Here is a 27,011-nt window from a genome sequence, read left to right on the forward strand (position 1 = left end):
TACAAGCGGCCGAAATGAGTTTTCTCCGAAGGGTGGCTGGGCTCTCCCTTAGAGATAGGGTGAGAAGCTCGGTCATCTGGGAGGGGCTCGGAGTAGACTCGCTGCTCCTGCACATCGAGAGGAGCCAGTTGAGGTGGCTCGGGCATCTGGTCAGGATGCCTCCTGGATGCCTCCCTGGTGAGGTTTTCCAGGCAAGTCCAACCAGGAGGAGACCTAAAGGTAGACCCAGGACACGTTGGAGGGACTATGTCTCTCACCTGGCCAGGGAACACCTTGGGATTCCCCCGGAGGAGCTGGCCAAGTGGCTGGGGAGAGGGAAGTCTGGGCCTCTCGCCTTAGGCTACTGGCCCCGCAACCCGACTCCAGATAAGAGGATGAAAATGGATGGATCGATGGAAGTTGCATAAATGGAACATTTATGAAATTTACGGGGATTGATGTATAGAAACTACTGTACTTGTTCTTTCAACAACCTCAGTTTGGAGAAAAAGTGCATTAGTTCTGACTAGAATGACGAGCTAACCGCTAGTCATAATAGAGTCAGCTCCAAAGTGGATTTCTGCTGCTTCACAGTTTTAAATTGCATGAGGAAAGATGTACAAATTATACATAATACAAATTGACCATTTGATGCATAATGGTCACTACAGTGGACAGGTACTCAAATTTTTTTTTTTGTTTTTTTTACTATCAAGCACAGCTGTCAAAGACTTTAATGCATTTGAGCCCCTCCATTTGGACTTCAGTAAGTCAAGCCAACATATTTCATGTTTCAGAATGCACGCTGTCCACTGAGGTGGACATGTAATAAAGAATTTTTTAATTATTAAATGTTACAAAAATATTTGTTGAAAATATTTGTTTCATTCACACCTAAAAATGAATGAAAAAAAATTATTTCAAAAATCATGGTTGAAGATTTCATAATTCATGCATCAAAGGATTAAACCACAAATGCTACAAACCATTAAAATAGTGTATAAATTAACTAGCTTATTCATAATTCTGCTGCTAGAGTCTTAACAGGAACCAATAGAAGCGAGTACATCACTCCTGTTCATAAATCACTGTTTACCAGTAAACTACAGAAATTACTTCAAAGTGCTTCTACTAGTTTATAAATCACTTAATGGCATGGGGTCAAAATACGCATCAGATCTCCTCCCTGTACTTACTAGTGATGGAAATTCCAGCTCTTTTTAGAGAGCCGGCTCTTTTGGCTCAGCTCACCAAAAAGAGTCGGCTCTCTTGGCTCCCAAGTGGCTCCTCAGATTTTCAGTTGCGTAAAGTATATTTATCACCAAAAATAATGCAAAACTTAATGTAAAATGATTTAATAATGTAAAAAAATGCAATATATTTATCATTTATATGGATTTATTAACTGAACCTTTTAAAAAATCTCAACTTTCCGACTGTTGTCGTTCATTTTCCCACTGTCTTCATCGCACTCTCCTCTCTCGCTCGCCTTTTTCCTCCTCATCATTCCCTCCGCCTGCATGTGCTCTGCTGTCTATCTGTCTGAGTCGGATCCTCCCTCTTCCCCGCCCCTACTGCTCTCTGTGTGGACAGTCTGAACACGCAGTTACACATGTTGACCAATCGCCTGTGGCTTTTACCAAAGCAGGAGTGTGGGGGGATGGGGGGATGACGGCTCCCAATGACGAGGTGGCTCCGTCGTTCGCTAGAGCCGGCTCTTAGATCCGGTTCATTCGTGACCAAAACATCACTAGTATTTACTCCCAGCAGGGCTCTGAGATCCTTAGGAAGCAGTGAGCTGGTAGAACCCCGGGTCAGAACCAAACAGGGTGAAGCTGCTTTTCGCTACCATGCTGCACACAGATGGAATCAGCTTCCTGTAAGAACCAGCTGCTGTTAGAAGTTTTAAAGACTCACATGGTGACCCGGGCAGACAGAGTCTTTTCAGCTGTTGCTCCCAAGCTGTGGAACAATCTCCCTTTGATTGTTAGGACGGCCGCACAATGAATGATTTTAAGTCTCTTTTAAAGACTTATCGTTTTAGCTTGGCTTTTAATACTGAATGAGCAGAAATCCTCTGACTGTTGTATTGTAATTTCTTTTTATTGTTGCTATTTGTGTCTTTTTATGGTTCTTTTTGACAATGTACAGCACTTTGATCACTCCTTGAGTGCTTCATAAACAAAGTCTGATTAATTGATGGATTGATTGACTGATTGATTGTTTCCTTATGACCCAACTACAGTAATTTTTTAATCAAAATTGAAAATGTTCATGTAATTATCAGCCTTTGAATGACTATTCACCTTATTCCCCCTTTGACAATATCTTTTTCTGCTAATTTAATTGTGTATTTAAATATTGCTGTCACGTTACTTTAATTGCCTCTGCAAATGAAATGTGCTATACAGAGGTGCCGTGCCTACTAGCATGAAAAAAGGTGCTTTGATAGGTTTTAATGTTTTGAGAAACTAGTCTCCAATTTTCAAAAACTGTGCAAATGACTGTATAATGATTACAAAAATAAATAATGGAATAAAATAACACACACTAAAGAATTTATAGGATTTGAGTGTTTCGAAGGACAGATTCAACACCGGAAAAGGGTGGCTTGCCAACTCCGGGTCGGGGGAGAGGTCCTACCTCAAGTGGAGGAGTTTAAGTATCTCGGGGTCTTGTTCACGAGTGAGGGTAGGAGGGATCGGGAGATCGACAGGCGGATTGGTTCGGCGTCTGCAGTGATGCGGACGCTGAGCCGATCTGTCGTGGGGAAGAGGGAGCTGAGCCAGAAAGCCAGGCTCTCGATTTACCGGTCGATCTACGTCCCAATCCTCACCTATGGTCATGAGCTTTGGGTAATGACCGAAAGAACGAGATCACGGATACAAGCGGCCGAAATGAGTTTCCTCTGTAGGGTGACCCTGTAGGGTGACCGGGCTCAGCCTTAGAGATAGGGTGAGGAGCTCGGACATTCGGGAGGGACTCGGAGTAGAACCACTGCTCCTCCGGATCGAAAGGAGCCAGTTGAGGTGGTTTGGGCATCTGGTCAGGATGCCTCCTGCAAAGCTCCCTGGGGAGGTGTTTCAGGCATGTCCTGCCGGCAGGAGACCCCCAGGTCGACCCAGGACACGTTGGAGAGGTTACATCTCCAATCTGGTCCGCGAACGCGTTGGGGTGCTGCCGGAGGATCTGGTGGAGGTGGCCGGGGAGAGGACGGTCTGTATCGCCCTAGTTGGGATGCTGCCCCCGCGACCCGGACCCGGATAAGCGGAGGAACACGACGACGACGAGATTCAACAATGGAATCGTCCCAACTAACTCGTCTGTCTTAATCAGAACAAATTAATTTTTCTAAATGTCTTTTAAGGAGGTATAGAAGATATGAATAGTTCAAAATAAAAAAAAAATTAAAAAAACTTAGAAAACCACTGGTAAATTTCCACCCCTACTAAAGGGTGGAACTGAAAGAATTATAATTTTGTGAAACTTAAAGGAACAAACTAATACATGAGACAGACTCAGTACATGCAACACTTGATAAAACCATGATGATTATTTCTTACAGCTTATGAAAGCCACAAAAATCAAAATCTCAGACAATTAGAACATTGTGAAAAGGTTAAATATTCTAGAGTGTCACACTCTAATCAGCTCATTTATCCAAAATACCTGCAGAGTTCCCCAGCCTTTAGATCGTCTCTTGGTCTAAGTTGAACTACATAAATAAATGGACTTTTGAACCATTTTCTAATTTTTGAGTTTCACCTGTATTAATTGAAATTGAAAATAGACTCACTGCACGATAGAGAAAAACACAAGTGTTCTCTTCATTTTAAAATATCCTACAGCTGTACTGGATGATCACTGAGTTGTGGTTTCTGAACGTGTGGTGGTATGTTCTAAGTTACAACGCTGTGATTAATAAACATGATGGGAGCAAAAAGTGAGAAGAAAGGCTAAAATGAGTGAAATCTGATTAAAATCTGCTGCTGTTTGTTTTTGTAGTGATAAAAGGTCAAGGTTTAGCCATCTGTCTATTGAATAATTAGTTTGGTCTCTACTGTCTTCTCTGATTTTAGTTTCTTCTTTGTCCCAAAACAGGAAAATATTTAATGGATTTACAACAAATTAACTTCACTTCTTCACTCTGAAAATCAAATTACAGGCAACATCAAGCATGTCAGTTCATCTCTAATCTCCTTCGCTTACATCAGTTAATCAAGGCTCTTAGCTCACAGCAGTAATAACACTCAAATGGCAAGCTGAGTTCTTTGATTTTATTGTTCTGTTTATTTTAATTAGATGCTTGATTAAAGCTGGGCGTAACATGGGGGGTGGGGTGGGGTGCTGAGGGGGTACATGTGAGAATTGTCAGTGATTACTGTTCAAACAAATCAATTTTCTATTATCCAACCACTTAGGGGGAACTGCTCCAAGGGTTTAGAGTTGGAAGTTGGGGAAGAAGGATATAAAGAACGATTTAAAGAGAGAAACAAAACTGAGGGGGTAGAGACAGAGAAGGGAAAGATGGCAGGTAAACTTTTGTTTTAGGTAATGAGACGCAATAATGATTGATGATGAGAATAGCGCAGTCATATTCAAGTAAAAGTAACCAATACTGCAGGTATGAGAGCATTTTAACTTTAAATCTAACAATTTCTGATAAAAGCACTTCAAAAGGATCAGCAAACCCTAAAAAACTGTGGAATACTTTTTCTTCATGCGATTACTTAAGGGTCAATGAGTCATTTTTACATGTTAGGAATCCAGGAGTCAATTTTAAAAGTTGATCAAAAGTAAAACATTATAAAGTAAAGATGTTTGTTAGGATTTTAAAGACCAAGTTCACTGAGAAACTGATTTTACTCGTGTTTTTCTTCTTCTGAGTTTAACATGCAGGCTGAATGTGAAAGCAGTCTTCTACTCCTATTTCCTGCATTAGCAGCTGAAAATTACATTCATGGACTCAACCATCTTGACTTGTGATGGGGCACAATGTTGTTATTCTAGCATCCAGGAGAGAGTAGAGCATGTCTCGGCTAGTAGAAGCTAACCATTAGCGTTAGCAACTCCACAACATGGCAGAACGTTGGTTACGTATTGTAACCCCAGATTCTATGAGTCTAGTCGCAGCCCTTAAGCTAGCTGCTATTGGAAGGATGATCTCCGCATCAGCCAATCATGAAGAGCTAAAATGTACGCCCACCAATAGTGGGCCCCCTCGTGGTATATAACCGCAGTGACCCCACTGCTCACCTCCAATGGCTCTTATTCCCATTATAACCAGTGGGGCCAGTGGCTTAAGGGCTGCGACTAGACTCATAGAATCTGGGGTTACAATACGTAACCAACGTTCTATTTCGTCTAGTCTTAGCCCTTAAGCTAGCTGCTATTGGAATAAAGCGCAGCTGGATGGGTTTACGCCCCACTGGTTAACACAACCAATGGACACACCCAATCAAATCTCCTCTAGTGGGGGACGTTCAGCCTCAGACCAGGCTTAAAGACTGAGGCAGGCACGATAAGAGAGGGGCCCCCACTAAAAAACATAATCCACAAGAGGATAAAATCCATCTCAGCAAGGCCAATGAGGTGCCATAAGCACTCATTTAGCCTGCTGGGGTCCAAGCACTGAATGAGTGATGGAACCTGAAAACACATCTCATAAATAATAACGAGTAAAGGAACAGGGTGAAGCCCATGAAGCAGCCTGACAAATGTCTTCCATTGACACACCACTGAGGAGCGCCATCGAAGAAGAAATCCCCCTGGCTGAGTGAGCCCTGAGTGCCTCAGGGGGATCCTGCCCTGATGATGTGTAAGCGAGTGAAATTGCGTCACACAGCCAGTGTGAAAGACACTGGGCCGACAGCGCCTGACCAAGGGAAGACTCCCTGTAGTGCACAAACAGGTTTTGTGAGCGACGAATCCCTGAAGTGCGTGACACATATCGTGCAAGCGCGCGCACCGGGCAGAGAAGGTGAGAAGCCGCCTCCTCCTCAGAATTATGGGGAGGAGGAAAAAGTCCAGCCAATGAAATTGACCTGGATTTGAAGGAAGCATTAATGCTTTTGGGCACAAAGGCTGGGTTGGGGCATAAAACAGCAGACCCGCCATCCTCCCGGATCCTGAGGCATGCGGGAGCCACTGAGAGGGCGGTCAGGTCACTCACTCTCTTAACTGATGCTAGCGCCAGCAGCAATGCAGTTTTAAGCGACAGGAACTCGAGTGAGACCTGGTCCAAGGGTTCAAATGGAGCTTCAGATAAGCCACGCAGAACCACCATTAGATCCCACTGGGGAAAAAGCGGGCGGGACACAGGTCTGTTCCTCCTGACACCTTTTAGAAAACGTTGTGTGAGGGGATGATTGAAAACAGATCTATCTCCAAAACCCTGATGACAGGATGAGATAGCTGCAGCATATGCCTTAACAGTGCTGAATGCGAGGCCCCTGTCCATCAATATCTGCAGAAATGATAGGACATCCGCCAGCTGGCAGGAGAGCGCTTGAACATTTCGCTCTGTGCACCATTTCTGGAAAGCTGCCCATTTAGCAGCGTAAGACGCAATGGTAGAGGGCGCCCGCACACTCTGAATCGTGGCGACCACATCATGCAGCAGTCCAGAAGCCTCTAAGCGTGACCGCTCAGCGGCCAAACCCACAGCCGCTGGCCTATTTCTGGAGGATGTTTGATTATCCCATCCACATGGAGAAGGGCGTCCGCCCTCCACGGGAGCCTCCACGGGGAGCCGGACACTAGCGCTTGCAGGTCCGGAAACCATGACGCGGACAAGCGTCTGGGAGCCACCAGAATCACCGAGAGCTGTTCCGACCGAATTCGGTCCAGGAGACGGGGAATCAGAGGGACTGGTGGAAACGCATAAAGGAGCGTTCGAGGCCAGGGCTGGTGTGAGAAGGCGTCCGCCCCGAGCGGGGGTCCGTCCCGGGGACTCAGGGAAAACCACAGGCAACACTGAGCGTTTTCGCGAGCCGCGAACAGATCCACAGACGGTTCCCCGAACCTGATCCAGATCTGTGATATCAGTGCAGGATGCAGACGCCAGTCGGAGTCGCGGGGTCCCCCTCTCGACAGGATGTCTGCCGCTACATTCAGTACCCCCGGAATGTAGATGGCTCTGATGGACAGCAGGTGGACATGTGTCCAACACAGTAAATCTGTGGCGACACGCAACAGTGGGAGGGATCGAACTCCCCCTTGGCGATTTATGTAGGCTGCCGCCACCTGGTTATCTGTGTGAACTTCGACATGACGGCCCTCGAGAAGGGCAGCGAAGTGTCTGATCACATTCCTCACTGTCATAAGCTCCAACACATTTATGTGCTCATGCGTGTGGGAGGGCCAGCGATCTGCCACTGTATGGGACAAGCACGTGCCCCCCCACCCCGACAGTGACGCATCCGTAAACACAGATACGTGTGACGCAGGACGTCCGATGGGAACCCCGCGTGAGAGGATGCAGTGGTTCCCCCAGTGAGCAAGGTCCCCGCCCACTGAAGGGGGAATCCTCAACATACGTCTCTTCTGACGTATCGGGTGTACCCGGAGGCGGGTGAACCAGCATTGCAAGCGCCTCGTGCGCAGCAAACCTAGCGGTACCACCGAATGGGCTGCGGACACCATGCCCAGGAGTTTCATGACTAACAGGGCTCTCACGATCTTGCGGGGTTGTACACGGGAGATCACCGTGGAGAGATCTGCCGCTCTTGCAGGCGATAAACGTGCTCTCATTAGGGAGGCGTTCAGCTCCACCCCGAGATACACAATCGACTGGGACGGAAGGATGGAGCTCTTCTCCCAGTTTATAGAAAACCCTAGGGCTTCCTGGTTTGCTGTGACGCCTCGTCCTTGGACCGAGCGCACAGGAGAAAATCGTCCAGTAAAATAAGACCCTCATTCCCTCCGTGCGCAGTGGCTGCAGCGCGGTCTCCAGACATTTGGAGAAGGTGCGCGGGGCTAGCGAGTAGCCGAAAGGGAGGCGATTGAACTGATATTGAACTCCCTTGAACGAAAAACGCAGAAACTTCCGGTGGTTTGGAACTACTGGTATGTGGAAGTATGCGTCTTTCAGGTCGATTGACGTGAACCAATCCCCGGGGCGCACGTATTCCAGGACTTGTCTCATCGTTAACATGCGGAAATGCATTACTGCTATGGAGCAGTTGAACAGGGACAGGTCGAGAATCGGCCTCATTCCTCCCGACTTCTTCGGTACTACGAAGTAGCGGGAGTAGAAGCCCGAGAGTTCTTGTCCGCGAGGGACTCGGGAAATAGCGTCCTTGGACAGAAGTTCCCGCAGCTCCAGCTCTAGGGCCTGAGACTGTACTTGCGATGTGAACGTCGTCTCCACGATCCCGTTGAAGGGAGGTGGAGTGGCCTGAAAATGAAGTGTGTGACCGCAATGAATGGTGTCCGAAATCCATTTGCTCATGATGCAAAGGCGGCGCCACTCGTGCGCGCGTTCCGACAGTGGACGCATGTGCGCGGTCACGTGAACAACGTCTGAGGGTTGTGCATGCGCCCTTACCGCCGTCGCCCGTACCAGAGAACTGGGGGCGACCCATGGAGGGCTGCGCTCGAAAGGGCGAGTGCGAAACAGCTGGAACAGGCTGGTCCACACCGCGGAGCGTGGAGTCCGAGAGTGAAGGACGAGTGGGAGCCGGGCCCGTGCAAGGGGGCGACAGAGTGCCAGCGGATGGGGCCGCGCGTGGTCGAGACAGCGACCTGACATCCCGCCCTACCCAACGGCGTGGGGAGAGCGGGAAGAGTTGGGCCTGGCCGGATGCTGGGGCCGGAGCACAAATGGAGCGCACCCTTACGGCTGGCCGTGTATTATGACTACCTGTACCTGCAGGAACATGTGTGCGTGCAGCAGTGCTTGGTGTGGGGAACATGTGTGAGAACTCGGCAGAGGATTTTGCGGAGGACTGTAGGATTGTGCTCTTTGAGTGACGTTTTTTGGGTTTTACTTCAAAAGCAACAACAACATCAGAACAATCAGTAACACACACATTCCCCCCAAAGAGTCACTTCCGTGGATGCTTTCGGCGAGGCTCCTGCACTTGGGACTGCCAAGACGGCGTCTGCTGGCCCCGCCGGAACCGTTGTCCGCCATCTCGCTGGTCCCGCTGATGTGGAGCCGAAGCGGGAGGCCGGCTCCGTGGAGAGGGCGGTGCAGCTGGACGTCTGAAGCTTCCGCGCCGTTCATCCCATCCTCTGGCTGAATGGCCGGAGTGTGAGGCTGACTGAGGGTGGACCAGGTCTTGCACCGTAGCCGATAGTTCGGCCGTCTTCTGAGCCTGCTCAATGACGCCCCTAAGATGGGGACCAAACAGAACATCGGTGGTGATGGGGCCGTCTAGCATCTCCCTTTGCAGATGTTCCGGAATGGAGGGCAGGGCCTTCAGCCAGATCGCTCGCTGGATGAGGGTCTGCCAGGCAGCGATGCGAGCAGAACTGGTGAGCACAGCAGCACACAGATTGAGGATAGCATCAGCAGTCTTAGTAATGACGGCTTTCGACTCCTCGGGAGCTTCCAGCTCCTCCATCATCTTTGAGACGCCGAAGGCAAGTAGGGCGATGTTATTCCCTGCAGCGCCGGTCTGAAAGGCACACTGATGTGTGCGGTCGGTGAGCCGCGTCAGCAGCTGGTTATGTTTTGAAGCGGGAACAGCTCGCGGGCCAGCGAGGTGGTTCTTGGCGCCGAACAGCGAGGCCAAGTCCGGCTCTAGCGGAGGAACGGACGGCCAGCCTTGGTCGGAAAACCCCTCGACCTTGGTGATGGGCGCATACGTGGAGACTGGCGCCTTGAGCTTGGCAGGCTCGGAGAAGGCGGCAGACCAGCAGCTCATAGCAGCGGGGAAGCGCGGCCAGACAGGGTCTGGACAGCGTGTCTGAGTCGCCCCGAAAATTCCCGCCAAATCATCCGCTTCAGGCGGGGCCGGTTCTGGCACAGCTAGCCCCTTGCGGGCTGCTGACGCAGAAATGATGGCGGGCAGCTCCTGGAGCAGTGCTCTTACGGCTGGCAGGGAGGAGCGGGAAGCCACTGGGGCAGAAGACCCGCTGAGCGAAGCTCGTCGACCTCCGTTATGTCTAGGAGGGATTCCGCCTCATCGTAGTTCTCACTGTCGGTAACGTCATCCAGCCGGTTGAAGCCAGCCGGCTTCTGACCGGCGTCGAAGAAATCCAAAGTCTTGTCCAGCGGGTACGAGTCAGCCCCCGGAAATTCTTCGTCGGCGGCGGGAGTGAAGTACTCGACCCGGCAAATCTTCTCTGCCACGGGCAGAGCGGCACAGAACGGGCACGAGGCCTGCGGGGTCAAGGCCAGGCCAGCAGTGGTGAGCCCCGAGACAGACCTCACACTTAGCGTGCAGGTCGCCTCTGGAGATGGAGCCCGTCTGGCAGGTCGGGCAGGGTCTGGCGTCGCTGGACATGGCTGGTAAGTCGTCTTCGGATAATTTTGCTCTTTAGGATAATATTTGCTCTTTAATAAAGCTCTCAAGCTTGGCATGAAGAGAAAAAGGAGGTGAGCAGTGGGGTCACTGCGGTTATATACCACGAGGGGGCCCACTATTGGTGGGCGTACATTTTAGCTCTTCATGATTGGCTGATGCGGGGATCATCCTTCCAATAGCAGCTAGCTTAAGGGCTAAGACTAGACGAAATAGAACTCCTTTGTGGAGATAAAACATCAACTTTGCAAAGCAAACAGAATCAGTTGTTGAGAAATGTTGCTCTTAGCCAATCAGAGGCAAGATCTCTGGATATCAGGAAATAAGACTCCAAAACCCTCCGAGTTCCGCTCACGTCTGTTATGGCTAACTTCTAGTTCCTGAAACAAGATCGTGAGAGCATTTTTTCTGCAGAGATCATCTTCCAAGGCATATATACAGACTTCTGTGGATGCATTGAACAAAGGAGTGTACTTGGTCTTTCAGACAGTAAAAATACATTGTTGTCTTTGCTTTGCTCAGATTAGCTAGGTTTTAATAATATTAATACAATTTCTTTTATTTTTGGGGAAAAACACTTTTTTATCACAATAAAATGCCTTTAAGTTACTAACAACACTCAGTGAGCTGAACAGAAAATGCTGGGAATGTGTGGATCAATAAATCTAAAAAAACTGTAAAAAATGTTGAAAAAATTTTTTTCTGAACATAAACAAATAAAGAATGCATGAATGATTTGACCTCTACATACTCAAGTTGTTTGCAGCCAGTAGTTAAATATGTTGAAGTGGTACAAAAATAAAGATGATTTTGAAACGAATAACAATTATATTTATAGTCATTTTAAATTTGGATGCTTCAGGAAATAAAGACATGTTTATTTGTAAATTTGGAAGCATCCATGTGCGGGAAAAATTATTAATTAAGTTCATCCTGGGAGGTAATCCCAGCTTCTACAGCCTCAGTAAAAAAAATAAAATAAAAGATTATTAAAAAAGCTTAATCTTTTTACTAACCAAATCTTCCAAATTAACAGTCTTGCTTTTCTTTTTTTAAGTATTGCTACCCCAGCATCTCAAACCTATTGATACCCTCAGATTCTTTATTGCCCCATTTTCATAAAGGAAATAAAAAACTGATGTTGTTGCTTTAACCTGCAAAGCTGTTTTGATTCCTCTCAAAATTTATATTTTTGAGCTTGTCAGTGCAAAGTGCAGAGGAAGTGGTGCCATTTTCTTCCTTTATCCTGCAGATTTCATCTCTCTTTATGTTTCTGACAGGCCTTTGATGCATTCATCTACATCTTCTTCGCTCTGGAGATGGTTATAAAGATGGTCGCTTTGGGGATTTTTGGTCGACGCTGTTACCTCGGAGACACGTGGAACAGGCTGGATTTCTTTATCGTCATGGCAGGGTGAGCACCTCCCGCTTCCTGTCATTTGAGCGAAACTCACATAGTCGCTCTATATGTGTGAGAAAACTGACTGGGAGATTTGTTTCAAGGACCGAATGCACATTGAAAACAATACTCACTACACCAAAACAACATTAGCCTGCCAAATAAATGTTATGTTCAGAAATGATAAATGTTTAATTCCTCGTGGCGTGGCCACAGCTTGCACTTACAGCAAGTTTGAATCATTGAAAAGTTCTTATATTTTATTATGACTTATCGTGGATCTATTTAAAGTCCCTGCCTAGAATTCCTTTTTTTGTCCCACCCTTATTTGTCTTCATGACACGATCCATCGTGCCTCCATGCATGGCTGATCATGCCATTGTTAAATATGTAACGTGACATTAAATATGGATCAGTTTAATAGCTACTGGTTCTCACCTGGGACACTGGAAGCAATAACGCAGCAATGATAGCGTTCCACCGAGCTAATCACCATAACAGAGTTCAATGAATCAGCTGAGATTACCCGGGCATGAATGTTTAATGAATTCTCAGGGATTGCTGGTGACCTGAAGGGATGTGAGCTAAACTGTGGCTAAAGGGATAAAAATTACTTAAATTGACAGATTTTTTTTTCCTGGTGAACATCGTAAAACAAAATGTGTACAAAGATTTTATTTGTTCTTGTAAATTAAAACCTAAAGTCTCAAGGTGTCTTAAGATGGTTTGGATCATTGCAAAAGTTATATAATAGACTAAAGGTTGTGTCAGTCTGTTATTAAGAGAGTATTATTGTCTTCACAAACCTTTTCCTTCATTAATATGCTGAAAGTTTTAAATACGTTTATGTACCTGAAGCTCAGTTCACACACACATGATACCGTGATGGCTCCAAAGATGTTTTTATCTTACATTACCTTGTGTGGTGTGTTTTGAGTTCTCTGGTCTGATCAGAAGGATGTCAGAACGAAATGGATCATAAATCCAGGCTTTGAAACACGTTGGATTGTCTTGATCTGAATCTCCAAGACAAACAAAGTATTGCTTGTTGAATATGACACAAAAGCAAGATGACAGAAGTGTGCACCTCCTTCGCCATGTTTGGTAACTTCAAAGTCATGTTTTATCTCGTCTAACCAGGTGATGTTTGTGAGTAAAATCAGTCCATGTGCCGTGTGTAGTTTTGCTTGACTTGATTTTTTTTATCACCACACATGGAAACACTTATTCAAAATTGAGAGATTGGCGACAATTTAGGGATTTTTTTCCCCCAGACGAATTGGGCATGGGATATCTGCATTTATCTGACATTCACAAAATGTTCTCTCGACATGAGAATGAAACCCTGAAATCTCAGTTTTTTCTCAGGTTTTATTTGTGGTCTTGTCTGCTGCGCTATTCCTTTTGCTGCACACGGAAAAGTTTGTTAAAACCTTTTCAGCTAATGCTGTAATCCTGTTTGGTGCTTTTGGCTCGTCACGCTGAGAGCAGGAGGTTTGGACCCAAGGTGCAGGAAATCCAGAACACACAGGCAGGAGCGGTTGAAAAGTAAAAATCCTTTATTTAGGAGGAGAACCCAAAATCCAAGGGGCGAAGGCAAAAACCTAATAACTAAACTAAGACCAAAATCCAAAAGCTCACCTTCTGGGCAGAGACCTAAAGACTGAGACTAAAGACTGAAGACTGCAGACAAAACAACGCTGACCAAGACAATGAACCAACAACCACAGTGACAAGACAAGGCTTATAAACACAGAGGAAGGTAATCAGGGAAACAGGTGACAGGTGTGAGGAGTGAGAGCTGAGGAGAAACTGGTGGAATCAATTAACTAAATGGGCAGGGAAAGAGCTTGGCAGGAGGGCAGAAACATAAACCTATAAAACATGGATCTAACTAAACCTAAAGACTGAGGGAGGGACTCACACACACACACACACACACACACACACACACACACACACACACACACACACACATGCACACACGCACGCACGTGCACACACACACACACACACACACACACACACACACACACACACACACACACGCACACATGCACGCACGCACGCACGTGCACACACACACACACACACACACACACACACACACACACACATACACTCACACACACATACAATGAGCTGGGGAATGACACACACACACACCGAGCTGGGGACAAAGAGGCTGGAGCAACAACTGGAGGGGCTGGGGATGACTGAATGAACACCGGACCTGAGGGGAATGATCTGAAGGGCTACAAACAGAAGACACACAAATGAGACGCAGACAAGGGACACATGAGGGCGCTATGAGACACAAAAGGGGAATCTGGAGAGGGATGGAGAACATCAGGAAACACATGAGGGAAGACGCAGACCATGACAGCTCTAGTCTATCATTTACAGCAGTGTGTGTCCAATCCTGGCGCTTGAGGACCACTATCCTGCATGTTTGGATTGGATTTGTGTCCAGATGATGAAATCTGTTCAGCATGTCCCCAAGTTCTAATCAATCATTTTATTATCAATTCAAATCAGGTGTGTGGAAAACATCTAACATGCAGTACAGAGACCTTGGGGCACCAAAATAGGCACTACGGAACTGGAGTCGTGCATCTTACAGAACCAAGTGATTATGACTAGATCACAACACTTCTGTTATGGAATTGTGTCATAATCTAATTCAAGCTTTTTTTACACCTGCTCAGAACTCCTGCTTGATCAGACTGTTGAAATATGTCTTGATGACAGTTAGTTGTCCATGCAGCTGTGGTTTATTTATTTATTTATTTATTTTTCTTAATATAAAGACTGACTCCATTCTTCATGCTAATTATGTGCAAGCAGAGATACAAGTGAGACATAACACACCAAATATGTGCAGGATGTTTTTCCTGTATGTTGCTACACAAACAAAACAGGGACTATTTTATTTCTAGCTAATTATAACAGCAATAATTTAATGGAACAAAGTAAAATGTTGCAATGTATGAAAGCAGCAAAAGTATGAATGTACACAGAACAAATAGGCAAAAAACATCTAACATTTATCATTTGGTGACGTGCATAAACGAGGTTAAGGCATGGGTGACCTATGACCTAAACTTTTAAAATAGTTTCCACAGTGGAAATAGCTCAAATACTAAATTTTCTGTTAATACGCCCTTCTCTAGACATTTGTGTAACAACTCTGCAGTAGAAGGCTCACGCTGACAGTTTTGTTGTTGTTCCAGAGAAAAATCTCAAAGTGTCAAAGCGGAAAAGCCTAACAAATAGTAGCGTACATTTCCCTCAATACTGGAAACGTTTTCTATAAATATGTTGCTGAAACAACACTGTTTATGAATATTTATCTTTTTCTTATGATGTTGTGCCAAAATCTCAATGAGAAATCTTTACGGAGATCAAATACCCAATACTACAAGCCATCTGTTTAATATTTATCAAAATTATTGTTTTGTTTTACTAGTCTTATGTTTATTTCACATAGTTTTCTTTCAAATAATATATTTTTATTAAGTGTGTTTTTATTAACATGCGTTTGTCTTTCCAGCTACCTCTATCATAATGTTTCAGCCCTGGGGCTAAAGGAGCTTTCTTATAATGTTTGATCTGCTTCTTTTTCTTCCTCACTCTGATCCCAGACTTTCCTCAGAGCATATGTCTTTCCTCAAATTCCCACTCCTCCTTTCTCTCACAGTCATCCTTCCTTACGCTGCTTGCCTTAAGCACAAACCTGTCAATCCACCTTTGTGTCAAATCCCAATGTTCTGTGCTTCCTGACTGGAGAAATGCTATCGTCACCACAATTACTCCACAGTCTTACATCCGCCACATGCAGCGTGTGTATTGATGAGGCGGATGGAGTCATAAAATGTGGCGTCCATGGGAACCGTGAGCTGCAAACACAAACCAAAGGCGAACTGCAGAAAGGAGATGAGGAGCAGCATGAGCTCAGCTTGGCTCGCCTGCAAATGAAGCAGACCGCACACGTTTAGACATGCTAGGCTGATGTTTCTGCATGTGGTCTTATGTGGCGGGTGTCCAAGATTAAGGAAAATTTTGATTTTATTAGAATTATTTTTTTGGCCCTAGCTTCCTGCTGGTTGATGTTCTCATATTACACATCAATAACATCAGTTGTGTTTTTAAATTTGAGGCTATAGGGACCCCACGTCTCCTCCCCTTCTGCTCAGCTCATGGGTCACCTGAATGAAAAAAAAAGATGAACATAAGTGAATGAGGTTATAAGACGTTCTGGTCTGCTTTGCCTTCCGCCCCGACTATGCTGTCACATAATTAAAGATATTTTGGCTTGTAAAAATTTGTAACAACAATTTGTAAGTGTTACAATACAAATGAGAACAAGTCCACATTTACTTGAATATCTTGAGCTAGGATATTAATTATGAGCATGCTTTTAATTGGTTCTCTCACAAACAACCTTCCTTTGTCGTCATTTATTTCTTTTACATCAGTATCATTAGTCTTATCCATTCTAACGCTGGGTCCACATTGGGGGGCATCAGCAGCGCGGAACGGCAGCCGGGCGATTTACTTGCGTGCTTCGGGGTGCGTCAGTCCACATGGGTGGAGTCTAAGCCTTGGAGCTTCTTCTCTGCATATCACCTTGCTAGACTCTGCCATTAAACCACAAGAAGAAGACAGAGATCACACTTTATGTAACAGTTTGATGTCATACATAATGTTGCCAGGATTAAAGCCATTTAAAGCACACTGCTACACTTCTCAACCAATGCTGGGAGCAAATAAGCTGTTAGGTCACGTTTTGATGTAAGAAATCACATCTCTGCAATAGTCTTTTATTTTGAAAGTTATAGGACATTTTACACTGAAACCCTGTCAGCCCTATATGTTAACTGTGGAAATCCATGTGCTCCAGAAGCAGCTCATGGCTAAAATAGAACCCGATCCTATCTTTAGCAGTGTGCTGCGGCGCAGCATGGCGAGCTGCTTCTGCACCTGAAATGTTTTGTGCCACGTCTGGTTTGCATCAACCCTACAGACTATAATACATAGATTAGAAGCAGTAACGTTCTGCTGACCCCCCCCCCCCCCCCCCCCCCCCCCCCCCCAGTGTGGGCCCGGCTTAACACACCAGCTAACATGACATCACAAGCTTGCTGTAAATGGTAAAAAGCCTGTATTTGATACAGGGTCTTCTAGAGTCCTGGAACCCCACCCACCCCCACCCACCCACCCCCAAGGCACTTTACAACACGTTCAGTCATTCACCCATTCACACACATTTGACTTGGTTCCATCTTTGAGTTCTAAACACCTCCAGTAGTGCTCCTGAATGCTCAGTGTGTGATAAAATATATATTTAACCTCTGCAAATATTTATTATCAGCATCACGGCACCTTTAGCTCCTTTGTCCAGTAGGTGTATAAAAGATGTTCTGCACCCTGTTATAAACCTAATTATGGAGCCCTTCAAAACACACAATGGGAAAAATTTCTGCTTGAACCTAGAATTAAAAAGAAAACATATTTGTGGGACTCTGCCTGGAAAACAAATTAAAGGTATTTCTGTTTTGTCTGAATGCGGTACTGCTCTGTCATTGACTCCAACCCATATCTGTCACATTTATTATTTTTATTGTTTTCAACATTTCACATTCACTCTGTTTAACTCAGCATGCAGCAAACTTTAGTTGCAGATTTGTCAATGTTTGACCTATTTTGTAAAATAATAGTTCTCCATGCAGCTCTGGTGGAAGCTACTTTCAAGGCTTTTTTCCCTCCCAGCGATGTGAAGTGTAATTCGCATGTCTAGTTTATAAAGAGAAAGTCTCTCATGTAGTTTTGAGTTATTGAACATGTCAATTTGCACTTTGCATAAAAAGTTCAACCTGCAACTGAAATTGGGCTATTTGAATATTGTGACTACATTGGCGATACAGGGTTCTGAACCATTGTGATGACAGAAAAGAAAGCATTATGTTATATATATATATATATATATATATATATATATTTATATTTAAAATGGGGGGGAAACTAAATTTCTCAAACCAAACTGGTAGTTCCCACTTCACTAATGTTTTTTTTTTAATAGTTTTGAGCATAAGAATATTTTTGTCTGATAATCTTACTTTATTTCAGTCGTCAGTTTCTGTATTTTTTCTCTTTGTCACCCTTGTGTGAATGTCAAGCTGATAAATCAGGGACATGTTTGGAGTTTGTATGTTTACAGTTTGACTCAGTTTCATGAGATACCCAATATTTTACCTGAAGGAAAGCAGGTGGAAAACGATAAATGCTCCTGACTTTCACCGAAGGGATGTCATAACGTTTGTGAAGAATGTGCCATATTAAACCATGCCATGCAAAACTGGGAAGTCTGTGGACACTAAACTGACTTTTTCATATCATAAATCCTGCTGAGACTAAATTTGTGTATTTTGTTGTGAAGAATATGCATGCAGACTTGCTTTTTAATCCGGATCTTTGCTGCTTATTTCAGTAATCATAAATTGACCTTTAAATGTGTTGGTGTGGCATTTTGTATTGTTTGCTCTTTTTGTGCGTGACTGTAGCGACCAGCGTGTGTATGGAGTAATGTCAAAGGACATTTCACAACAGCTTGTTATTCCATCACATAAAGATATTTGGCTTCATTAGTTCTCCCTGCAATTAACAAGTTGCAGACCATAACACAAACACCCTTCAGTAAAATGGCTCTTTCAGACATTTGCTTCACTGGCAGCTTCGAAAAAGAAGAAAGGGTTAAGTTGGTTTGTGTCCAGTGGGGTTCATTGGGTTTAAATTCCCTGAGCTGCTTCTTTTCTCAGCACATTAAAACCTCTGGAGATGGCACAAGTCTTAGTCAATAAAAGATTTCTAAATGCACCTGTAGCACAATTGTATTTATCAGAAATAGACACAACATATTTAGATTGTCACACGGAAGCTATGCGTGGTTGTGGAATTGTAGCTTTTACACTTTTAACATTAATATAATTCATAAGCAAGCCAGGGACCGACCGGACCTCAAGTGACAAATGTAATGTGCATATATTATCTATTCAGTATTGATAATCTTATATGGTGGACGTGCATTTCTGTTCATCATAGTGAAATGCTAGCTATTAATGATATTGTTCCTACGTAGGACTAGGTGTGTTAAAATTACATTATTTATATGTAATGATGAGCTTCTCCATTATAAGATATCTGTTTCCCAGATATGAGAGTAGCACCTGGTCCTGGTGACCCGGCCAGTTAGTAGGGATCCTAACTTTTGTAAATTTGTAAATCATCCAGTGTAATCATATTACGGTATAAATCCTCCCAGGTGAATTCTGACTAAATTGACCACTTGTTCAAATCTATGAGTCCTGGAGCATGGGGAAAGTAAAGGTCGAATCCCAAGCTAGCTAACTAACTTTTGTAACTACCATACTCAATTTGCCCCAACTAGTGGACGCCAGGCTAACCTGGCATAAAGAAAAGCAATCTAAATTGCTACTTTCCCCCTCCATTGAATATTTGTGTAACTCACTATTGACATCCACCATGGCACACCCTACGTAAGGTGAGATGGCTGAAAAGGGTCAAAATGACTCCATCGTGTGTCATCGCCATGGCCGTGTTTGTGTTCAAAGCTTGTTTGTAGATTTGCTGTAACAGCTTTAAAAGAGAAATATAATTTCTAAAATCGAAACAACAACAAAAATTGCACAATTTTTAAAGGTTTATTAAAGCGATGCTAAAGAGTTAACACTTTTAGCTATAGCTTTAAAACTGGTTTCAGTGATTTTTCACAAAATCTTTAGCATCTTCACATTGGACAGCACTCTGTATCCCTCTGCTGACCAGAAACTACGCTGAACGGTTTTTTATGTAACATTTGAATACATTGTATGTATTTATGTAAAATACATACAGGTGCTGGCCAGTAAATTAGAATATCATCAAAAGGTTGAAAATATTTCAGTAATTCCATTCAAAACGTGAAACTTGTACATTATATTCATGCAATGCACACAGACCAATGTATTTCCGATGTTTATTACGTTTAATTTTGATATTTATAGGTGACAACCAATGAAAACATCAAATCTGGTATCTCAGAAAATTAGAATATTCTAAAGGCCAATGAAAAAATGTTTGTTTCTCTAATGTTGGCCAACTGAAAAGAATGAACATGAAAAGAATGTGCATGTATAGCACTCAATACTTAGTCGGGGCTCCTTTTGCCTCAATAACTGCAGTAATGCGGCATGGCATGGACTCGATCAGTCTGTGGCACTGCTCAGGTGTTATGAGAGCCCAGGTTGCTCTGATAGTCGTCTTCAGCTCCTCTGCATTGTTGGGTCTAGCGTATTGCATCCTCCGCTTCACAATACCCCATAGATTTTCTATGGGGTTAAGGTCAGGCGAGTTTGCTGGCCAATCAAGGACAGGGATACCATGGTCCTTGAACCAGGTGCTGGTGGTTTTGGCACTGTGTGCAGGTGCCAAGTCCTGTTGAAAGGTGAAGTCTGCATCCCCATAAAGTTGGTCAGCAGCAGGAAGCATGAAGTGCTCTAAAACTTCCTGGTAGACGGCTGCATTGACCCTGGACCTCAGGAAACAGAGTGGGCCAACACCGGCAGATGACATGGCACCCCACACCATCACTGACGGTGGAAACTTTACACTGGACCTCATGCAACGTGGATTCTGTGCTTCTCCGCTCTTCCTCCAGACTCTGGGTCCTTGATTTCCAAAGGAAATGCAGAACTTGCTTTCATCAGAAAACATAACTTTGGACCACTCAGCATCAGTCCAGTCCTTTTTGTCCTTGGCCCAGGCGAGACACTTCTTGCGCTGTTTCATGTTCAAGAGTGGCTTGACACACGGAATGCGACACCTGAATCCCATGTCTTTCATGAGTCTCCTCGTGGTGGTTCTTGAAGCGCTGACTCCAGCTGCAGTCCACTCTTTGTGGATCTCCCCCACATTTTTGAATGGGTTTGTCGTCACAATTCTCTGCAGGGTGCGGTTATCCCTAGAGCTTGTACACTTTTTTCTACCACATTTTTTCCGTCCCTTCGCCTGTCTGTTAATGTGCTTGGACACAGAGCTCTGCGAACAGCCAGCTTCTTTAGCAATCACCTTTTGTGTCTTGCCCTCCTTGTGCAAGGTGTCAATGATTGTCTTTTGGACAGCTGTTAAGTCAGAAGTCTTCCCCATGATTGTGGTGCCTTCAAAACAAGACTGAGGGACCTTTTAAAGGCCTTTGCAGGTGTTTTGAGTAAATCAGCTGATTAGAGTGGCAGCAGGTGTCTTCTATATTCAGCCTTTTCAGAATATTCTAATTTTTTGAGATACCAAATTTGGAGTTTTCATTAGTTGTCACTTATGAATATCAAATTTAAATGTAATGAACATTGGAAATACATTGGTCTGTGTGCATTGCATGAATATAATGTACAAGTTTCACGTTTTGAATGGAATTACTGAAATATTTTCAACCTTTTGATGATATTCTAATTTACTGGCCAGCACCTGTAAATAAGCCCTTGAAAGTGAAAGCTGACCTGTTCTCTAGCGCCACCATCAGGCCAAACTGAAATCATCAGACCAAAGTTAAAATAAATGTATCTTGAAAAGTTTTGATACAAATCTTCTCATATTTTCTAACAACATTAATGATCACAAGATTATGAACCTTAATGGGTTTTGGTGATGATATGACCTTTCCTGCAGCGCCACCATCAGGTCAAACTTTAGAGTTAGTGTATCTTCCAAATCTTTCATCCAAATCTTTACTAATTTAGGGTGCACATTCATGATTCTCACAGAATGAACCATAATGATTGATGTTGGCGACCTCCCTTTTCCCTCTTGTAAACATGTTTATTTATTTTCATCTGTTTTTTGTCACCAGTGTTGGGAGTAATGCCAGAGCCGTGTCCAGGACTTTTAAAATGGGGTGGCCCATGTGGGGCACTTGTTTATGCTTGGGTGGCACCAAAGGTTATGCTTATTTATTTATTTACACAAATCGTTTATTTACTTTCTAGTGAATTTTGGAGTTTCACATTTCACAATCACCATTTTTTTCTATTTATCTTCTAGTTTTGTGGTGGTTAGCAAGTCACTTCTTGTTGCATTACTGCCACCAACTGGAGATGAGTGAGACTCTAAATACTATTTATGTGAATATGAAAAAATAATAAATAATATTACTACTACAGAAATGTTCTGTAGGCCTGGGCTAGAAGACGATGTTAAAGGTGCGTGCTACCACACACTATTTTTGGAGTTTACAACCCAAGCCTTTTGTCGACAATGTAAAGTCAATTTAAACTGGAACTTAGCGGGGTGGCACCTGGGGTGGCCAATCAGATTCTAAGGGTGGCATGTGCCACCCCAGGCCACTCCCTGGACACGCCCCTGAGTAATGCGGTACAGAAGTAATTAATTACTGTAATGCATTGCTTTTTGTTGTAATGTGGTAATGTAAGGCATTACAGGGAAAAAAATGATAATATTTACTCGGTACAATTGTCAGTAACGCAGTAATTACAATGCATTTTAAACCCAGAATCAAGATGCGTTCCTTAAAAATTCAAATTGCGGGAAACCCGAAAAAAGATCCAGTATCTGCATATATTACGTCATTTATGGACTCAGCTTTGCAGGCAGAGAGGACGCCGCGGTACCGGCTCAAATACTCCAGCTGCGTCCTCCACGCGGCCGCTGTAACATTCACAAAATCGCTCCACTAAAACAAATAATTCACCAGCAATCGTTCATATCGGCGCATGTTCTCTGGTATTTTGTACTTTTCTGACGTGCTTTGCCTCATCTGAGTTAATCTGGGCCCCAGTGATTTTAACTCATTACTGCTGGAGCGCCGTGCATGTGAAGATCCCTCTGGCTGAAATCTAGGAAACAGTTTTTTCTGGAAGACGGAGAAAAGATGCAGCATGCAGGAAGGTTAGAGAGAGAAAGGGCCGGAAATTATTCAAATAAAATCAAGAAAACAAAGCTTGAAAAGACAAAAAGTAGGTAGATTTATCCTCAATACTCATTTTTACCAGTGAAAAGCAATAATATATAAGCATTCATTATTTATACATGTGATAGAATCAGATCACCCCAGAAGCCAGTCCCACATCCAGGGCCGTATCAAGGCATTTGGGGACCAAGGCTAAATAGACTTGGAGCCCCCACCACCTCACTCCCTGCTCAGTTAATCTAAGATGGCAGCGTGCTGAGAGTACAGATTGTTGTTTCATTTATTTCATAAACAATCCTTCTAAAGAACTGTTTCTAACAGCAATCCTAGCTCAGACACCACATCACCTTCCACCGGATGTGTCATGAGTTCACCAGGCATCAGATTACCAAACTCATACTGAAGTTGTTTTGTTGAAAGTAACTTAGAGTAATGCAAAAGTAGTGTAATGCCTTACATTTTAAAATCTGTAATATTGTAATGTAATGAATTACTTTAAAATGAGGGTAACAAGTAATAAATAATGTATTACAGTTTTGAAGTAACTTGCCCAACACTGTTTGTCACATAGTTAGAAAGTCTAACTCTCCCCTCCTCTTTTTTATCCGGGCTTGGGACCGGCAGTGGCAGAGTTAGAGTTTTTTTTTTTTTTTTTTGCTTTTATTTTAGTTTATGATTGATTTATTTATTTTGCTTTTATATTTGTTTCTGTTTTTTGTCTGTTGGGGGATTACATGTTTGAAAGTTTACCCATCTCTGAAACAGAAGTCTCTATCCCCACAGTCAAACTTTTAGTTTGCACTACTGTACACAGGATGTGTAGAGAGTCGGTGCATGCTCCTTGCAGACACATTTCTTGCATTTCAAACAGGTCATGCTAGTCTTAGAGTCATTGAGGGTGGGGCTTACCTGGCACCTACAACGCTTCTTGCCTGCTGTTTGTGCCACTGGAGGAATTTGGGTGTTTGTTTCTGTCTGTATGTCTCTCACAACAGCTACAGCAGCCGTTGATGCTCTTGGAAGGCACGGTCTTCTCTCAATCTGAGGTTTCACCAGTGCATTACCAAGCTGCTTCAGGAAAATCCTCCTTCGGCTCAATTTTTCCCCATTCCAGTCTGTTTATCTCTCTCCACATCACGAATGCATTGTATGCACTCACATCAATGATGTGGAAGAAGATGACAAGGGGCCAACGGGCAGTCATGCGTCGACAACCAACACATTCTCACTCCCAGCGCCCCAAAAACAAACGCTTGGTCAGCCACCCTCCACGTCAGACCCCTGATGCCAAAAGGGCCCTTTTTCGTTACTTATGTGGGAATAGGGGTTTTTCCCTTTTCTAACTGCAGATCCCAGTGCAGCGTTACACTGGGATTAATAAAGTATTTTTGAATTGAATTGAATTGAATTGGATCAAGCTCTACTCCATCCAGGAATATATTTGACTGCTTCAAGTTTAAGGGGCGTTTTGAAAAATCATCATCCGCATACATTTGAGCTAGGAATGAGTGAGTACACCACTATCTGTATCTGTATCTGTTCAACCAACTAAATTATCTGTATCTGTATCTGTACTCGGAATGGGCATGGCATAGCCTGGAAGTGGGCGTGGCATAACCTGGAAGTGGGCGTGGTTTAACCGGAAGTGTGTGTGGTTTACTTCAATATATTATTTTAAGTCTGAAATTGATATGGATTGATCAGAAGTGGATATGTGTGTGGTTTATTGGAAAACTATTTACAGAGCAGCCTCAGAATAGAGATTAAATATTTTTGATCACAATAATAAAGGAACTATTACAAAACAAGTGTTTCAATAAAATCAGAACATTAATATTTAAGTGTATGGATTAATACATCTGAACTTATGCAGTAGGTGTCAAGCTCCACACTAGTTTCACTCTAAAGGGACACTTTGGGACAACTCCTTCACATTCCAACAATTTTTATTATGTCAGTTCAGTGAACATTAGGTTGATAACCTTCAAAGTACAGAGACAAGTGTTAGATGTCACATAATTTATATAAAATACAATAAACAAAGAACTTCTAAACTAAATCTTCCCACACTAACAGTGTAAACGATTAAATTAAAAGCATGACTTTAAAGGTCACCCAAAACAACTTCATACCATAAACAAAACAATAGTTACCAACCATTGGCGTCTTTAGAGTCAACTCATTGTTAGAGCTTGCTGTGCTGTTCCTGTTTGACTGAGGACTGAGAGCCACCACCCTGCTTAGGTGTTTTTTATCACCAATCAGTCGCCATTTTGTTGGTGCATTCTGGGGGATGTAGTTCTCAGTGGTGGGCCAGTTAGACTTCCATCTACTCAACTTTAACCCAACACCTCCCACTTGAGCTCATGGTTTCCCAAACCCAATGAGGTCACACAAGTACTTTGTTGTTTTGTTCTTCAACAGGAATTAGAATTACAAGGCATCTAACTTCCCTATGTAGGATAGTGGTTGGGATTTTTTGTTTCAGCCTAATGGATTCTGCGATTGCCTTCTTTCCAGCTGCCTTTCTGGTGGGAACCGGATAGCTAGGAAAGGTCCTCACAAGCACGTCTCTTACAATGCCTTTTCTGTCAGTGTTGACACTAACAACTCTGGCCAGCTTGTCTTGTCCTCTCAGGGCATTTTGATCAGCCAACCAGACCACGTCTCCAACAGCAACATTTCGCTCTTTGGTGTGCCATTTATTCCATACAAAGAGGTTTGGTCCAGCCAATTGGCTCCACTTTTTCCAGAATTTACTGACCTCTGTTTGAATACGTTTTAATCTTTTGTATGGGTAACCGTCAAACTGGAAGTCTCCAGGGCCTCCCTTAGGGTTTGCATGCCCTGGAAGCAGAGAATTTGGGGTGATATATCCCACACAATCTTCCCTGCTTTGAGTTTTGCCATCAATAGGTCTTTCGTTTGCAAGGTTGGCTGCCATGAAAAGAAAGGTTTGGAATTCACCCCAGGTGAAGATGCCCTCTCCTCCAAGATTGCTCAGGGCCTGCTTCACTATTTTTACAGCAGCTTCTGCTGCACCATTTCTATGGGGAGAGTCTGCAGGATGGATCTTCCAAACCCATTCTGTCCCATGTGGGGCAGCTAGTTCTTCAACTTCAGACTTGTTCAGTTGGTCAAGGAATTTGTACAGCTTTTCCAGAGCAGGCTTGGCTTCTACAAAGTTAGTGCCAGGGTCTGACCAGATCTTCCTGGGGTGCCCTCTCAGTGAAGTGAACCTTTGGTTGGCCAGCAGGAAACCTTCGGATGTCTGGTCACTTACCATGTCTGTGTGTATGGCACGGGAGGCCATGCAACAGAAGATGATTCCCCATACATTGATTTTAGTTCTTTTCTTGACTTCATCTTTGACCTCATATGGGCCAAACAGGTCCACGGTAGTGAATTCAAAAGGAGCAGCTGGGTCTGTTCTCTCCGGAGGCAAGTTTGCCATTATTTGTTGACATAGCCTTGCTCTGTTCTTCCTGCAGTGTACACAACTGTCAACCACCTTCTTAGTGATTCTCCGGCCTTTAATTATCCAAGCCGTCTTCCTCATCCGGAGAAGGGTTCCTGCTACCCCCTCATGGTTGGCTTCATGAGATTCTCGTGCCAACAGAGTAGACACCCAGGATTCATATGGCAAAACAGGTACAGCAGTCTTCTCTTCATTGAACGCCTGGATTCTACCTCCACAAAGTAGCAGTCCAGTGTTCTCATCTTTGTATACTGCCAATCTGCTGAGACTTGTGTCTGGAAATGTTACACCCACTTGAGCCGAGAGAAAGATGTCATCACATGCATCCTGAAGTTCTGTGTTTTTCAATCCAGCCTGCTTAGGTGTTGTTGCAATCCATTTTTTCTGTTTTGGGTTTGAGGTCCTCTTTAGCCACTGCTCAGCAACTCGACGGATCCAGGCAATAACTCTCTTCAGTTTGGTTAGACTACTCAATCGTGTTATGTCCACGAGACGTTTAACCCAACCAGTGGGAAACCTTTTTGGTGGAGTGGATTTTTTTTCTTTACAAAAATCTTTTTCCTGATTCGTCTTGGCTTGACCTCTTGTCAATGTAGCTGAAAATGTTTTTCTTTGCAGTTTATTCACCCTTTCTCTGGCCTGGGCTGCCACTTCTCCAGCCGATTGAATAGGCCACTCGTCCACTGGCCACTTCAGGAACTCTGG

The 27,011-nt window shown here is 43.9% G+C and overlaps 1 protein-coding gene across 1 annotated transcript in view; it reads left to right on the forward strand.

The window, feature by feature from the left end:
- LOC107391375 (voltage-dependent T-type calcium channel subunit alpha-1I) overlaps positions 1–27,011 on the forward strand; it is a 374,405-nt gene that overhangs the window by 129,962 nt on the left and 217,432 nt on the right. Inside the window, exon 4 of the mRNA XM_070549995.1 lies at positions 11,732–11,865. Within this exon, the coding sequence (XP_070406096.1) occupies positions 11,732–11,865 (134 nt within the window). The remainder of the gene's footprint in view (positions 1–11,731; positions 11,866–27,011) is intronic.

Source organism: Nothobranchius furzeri, chromosome 4, assembly GCF_043380555.1.
Source record: "Nothobranchius furzeri strain GRZ-AD chromosome 4, NfurGRZ-RIMD1, whole genome shotgun sequence".
NCBI classification, from domain to species: Eukaryota; Metazoa; Chordata; class Actinopteri; order Cyprinodontiformes; family Nothobranchiidae; genus Nothobranchius; species Nothobranchius furzeri.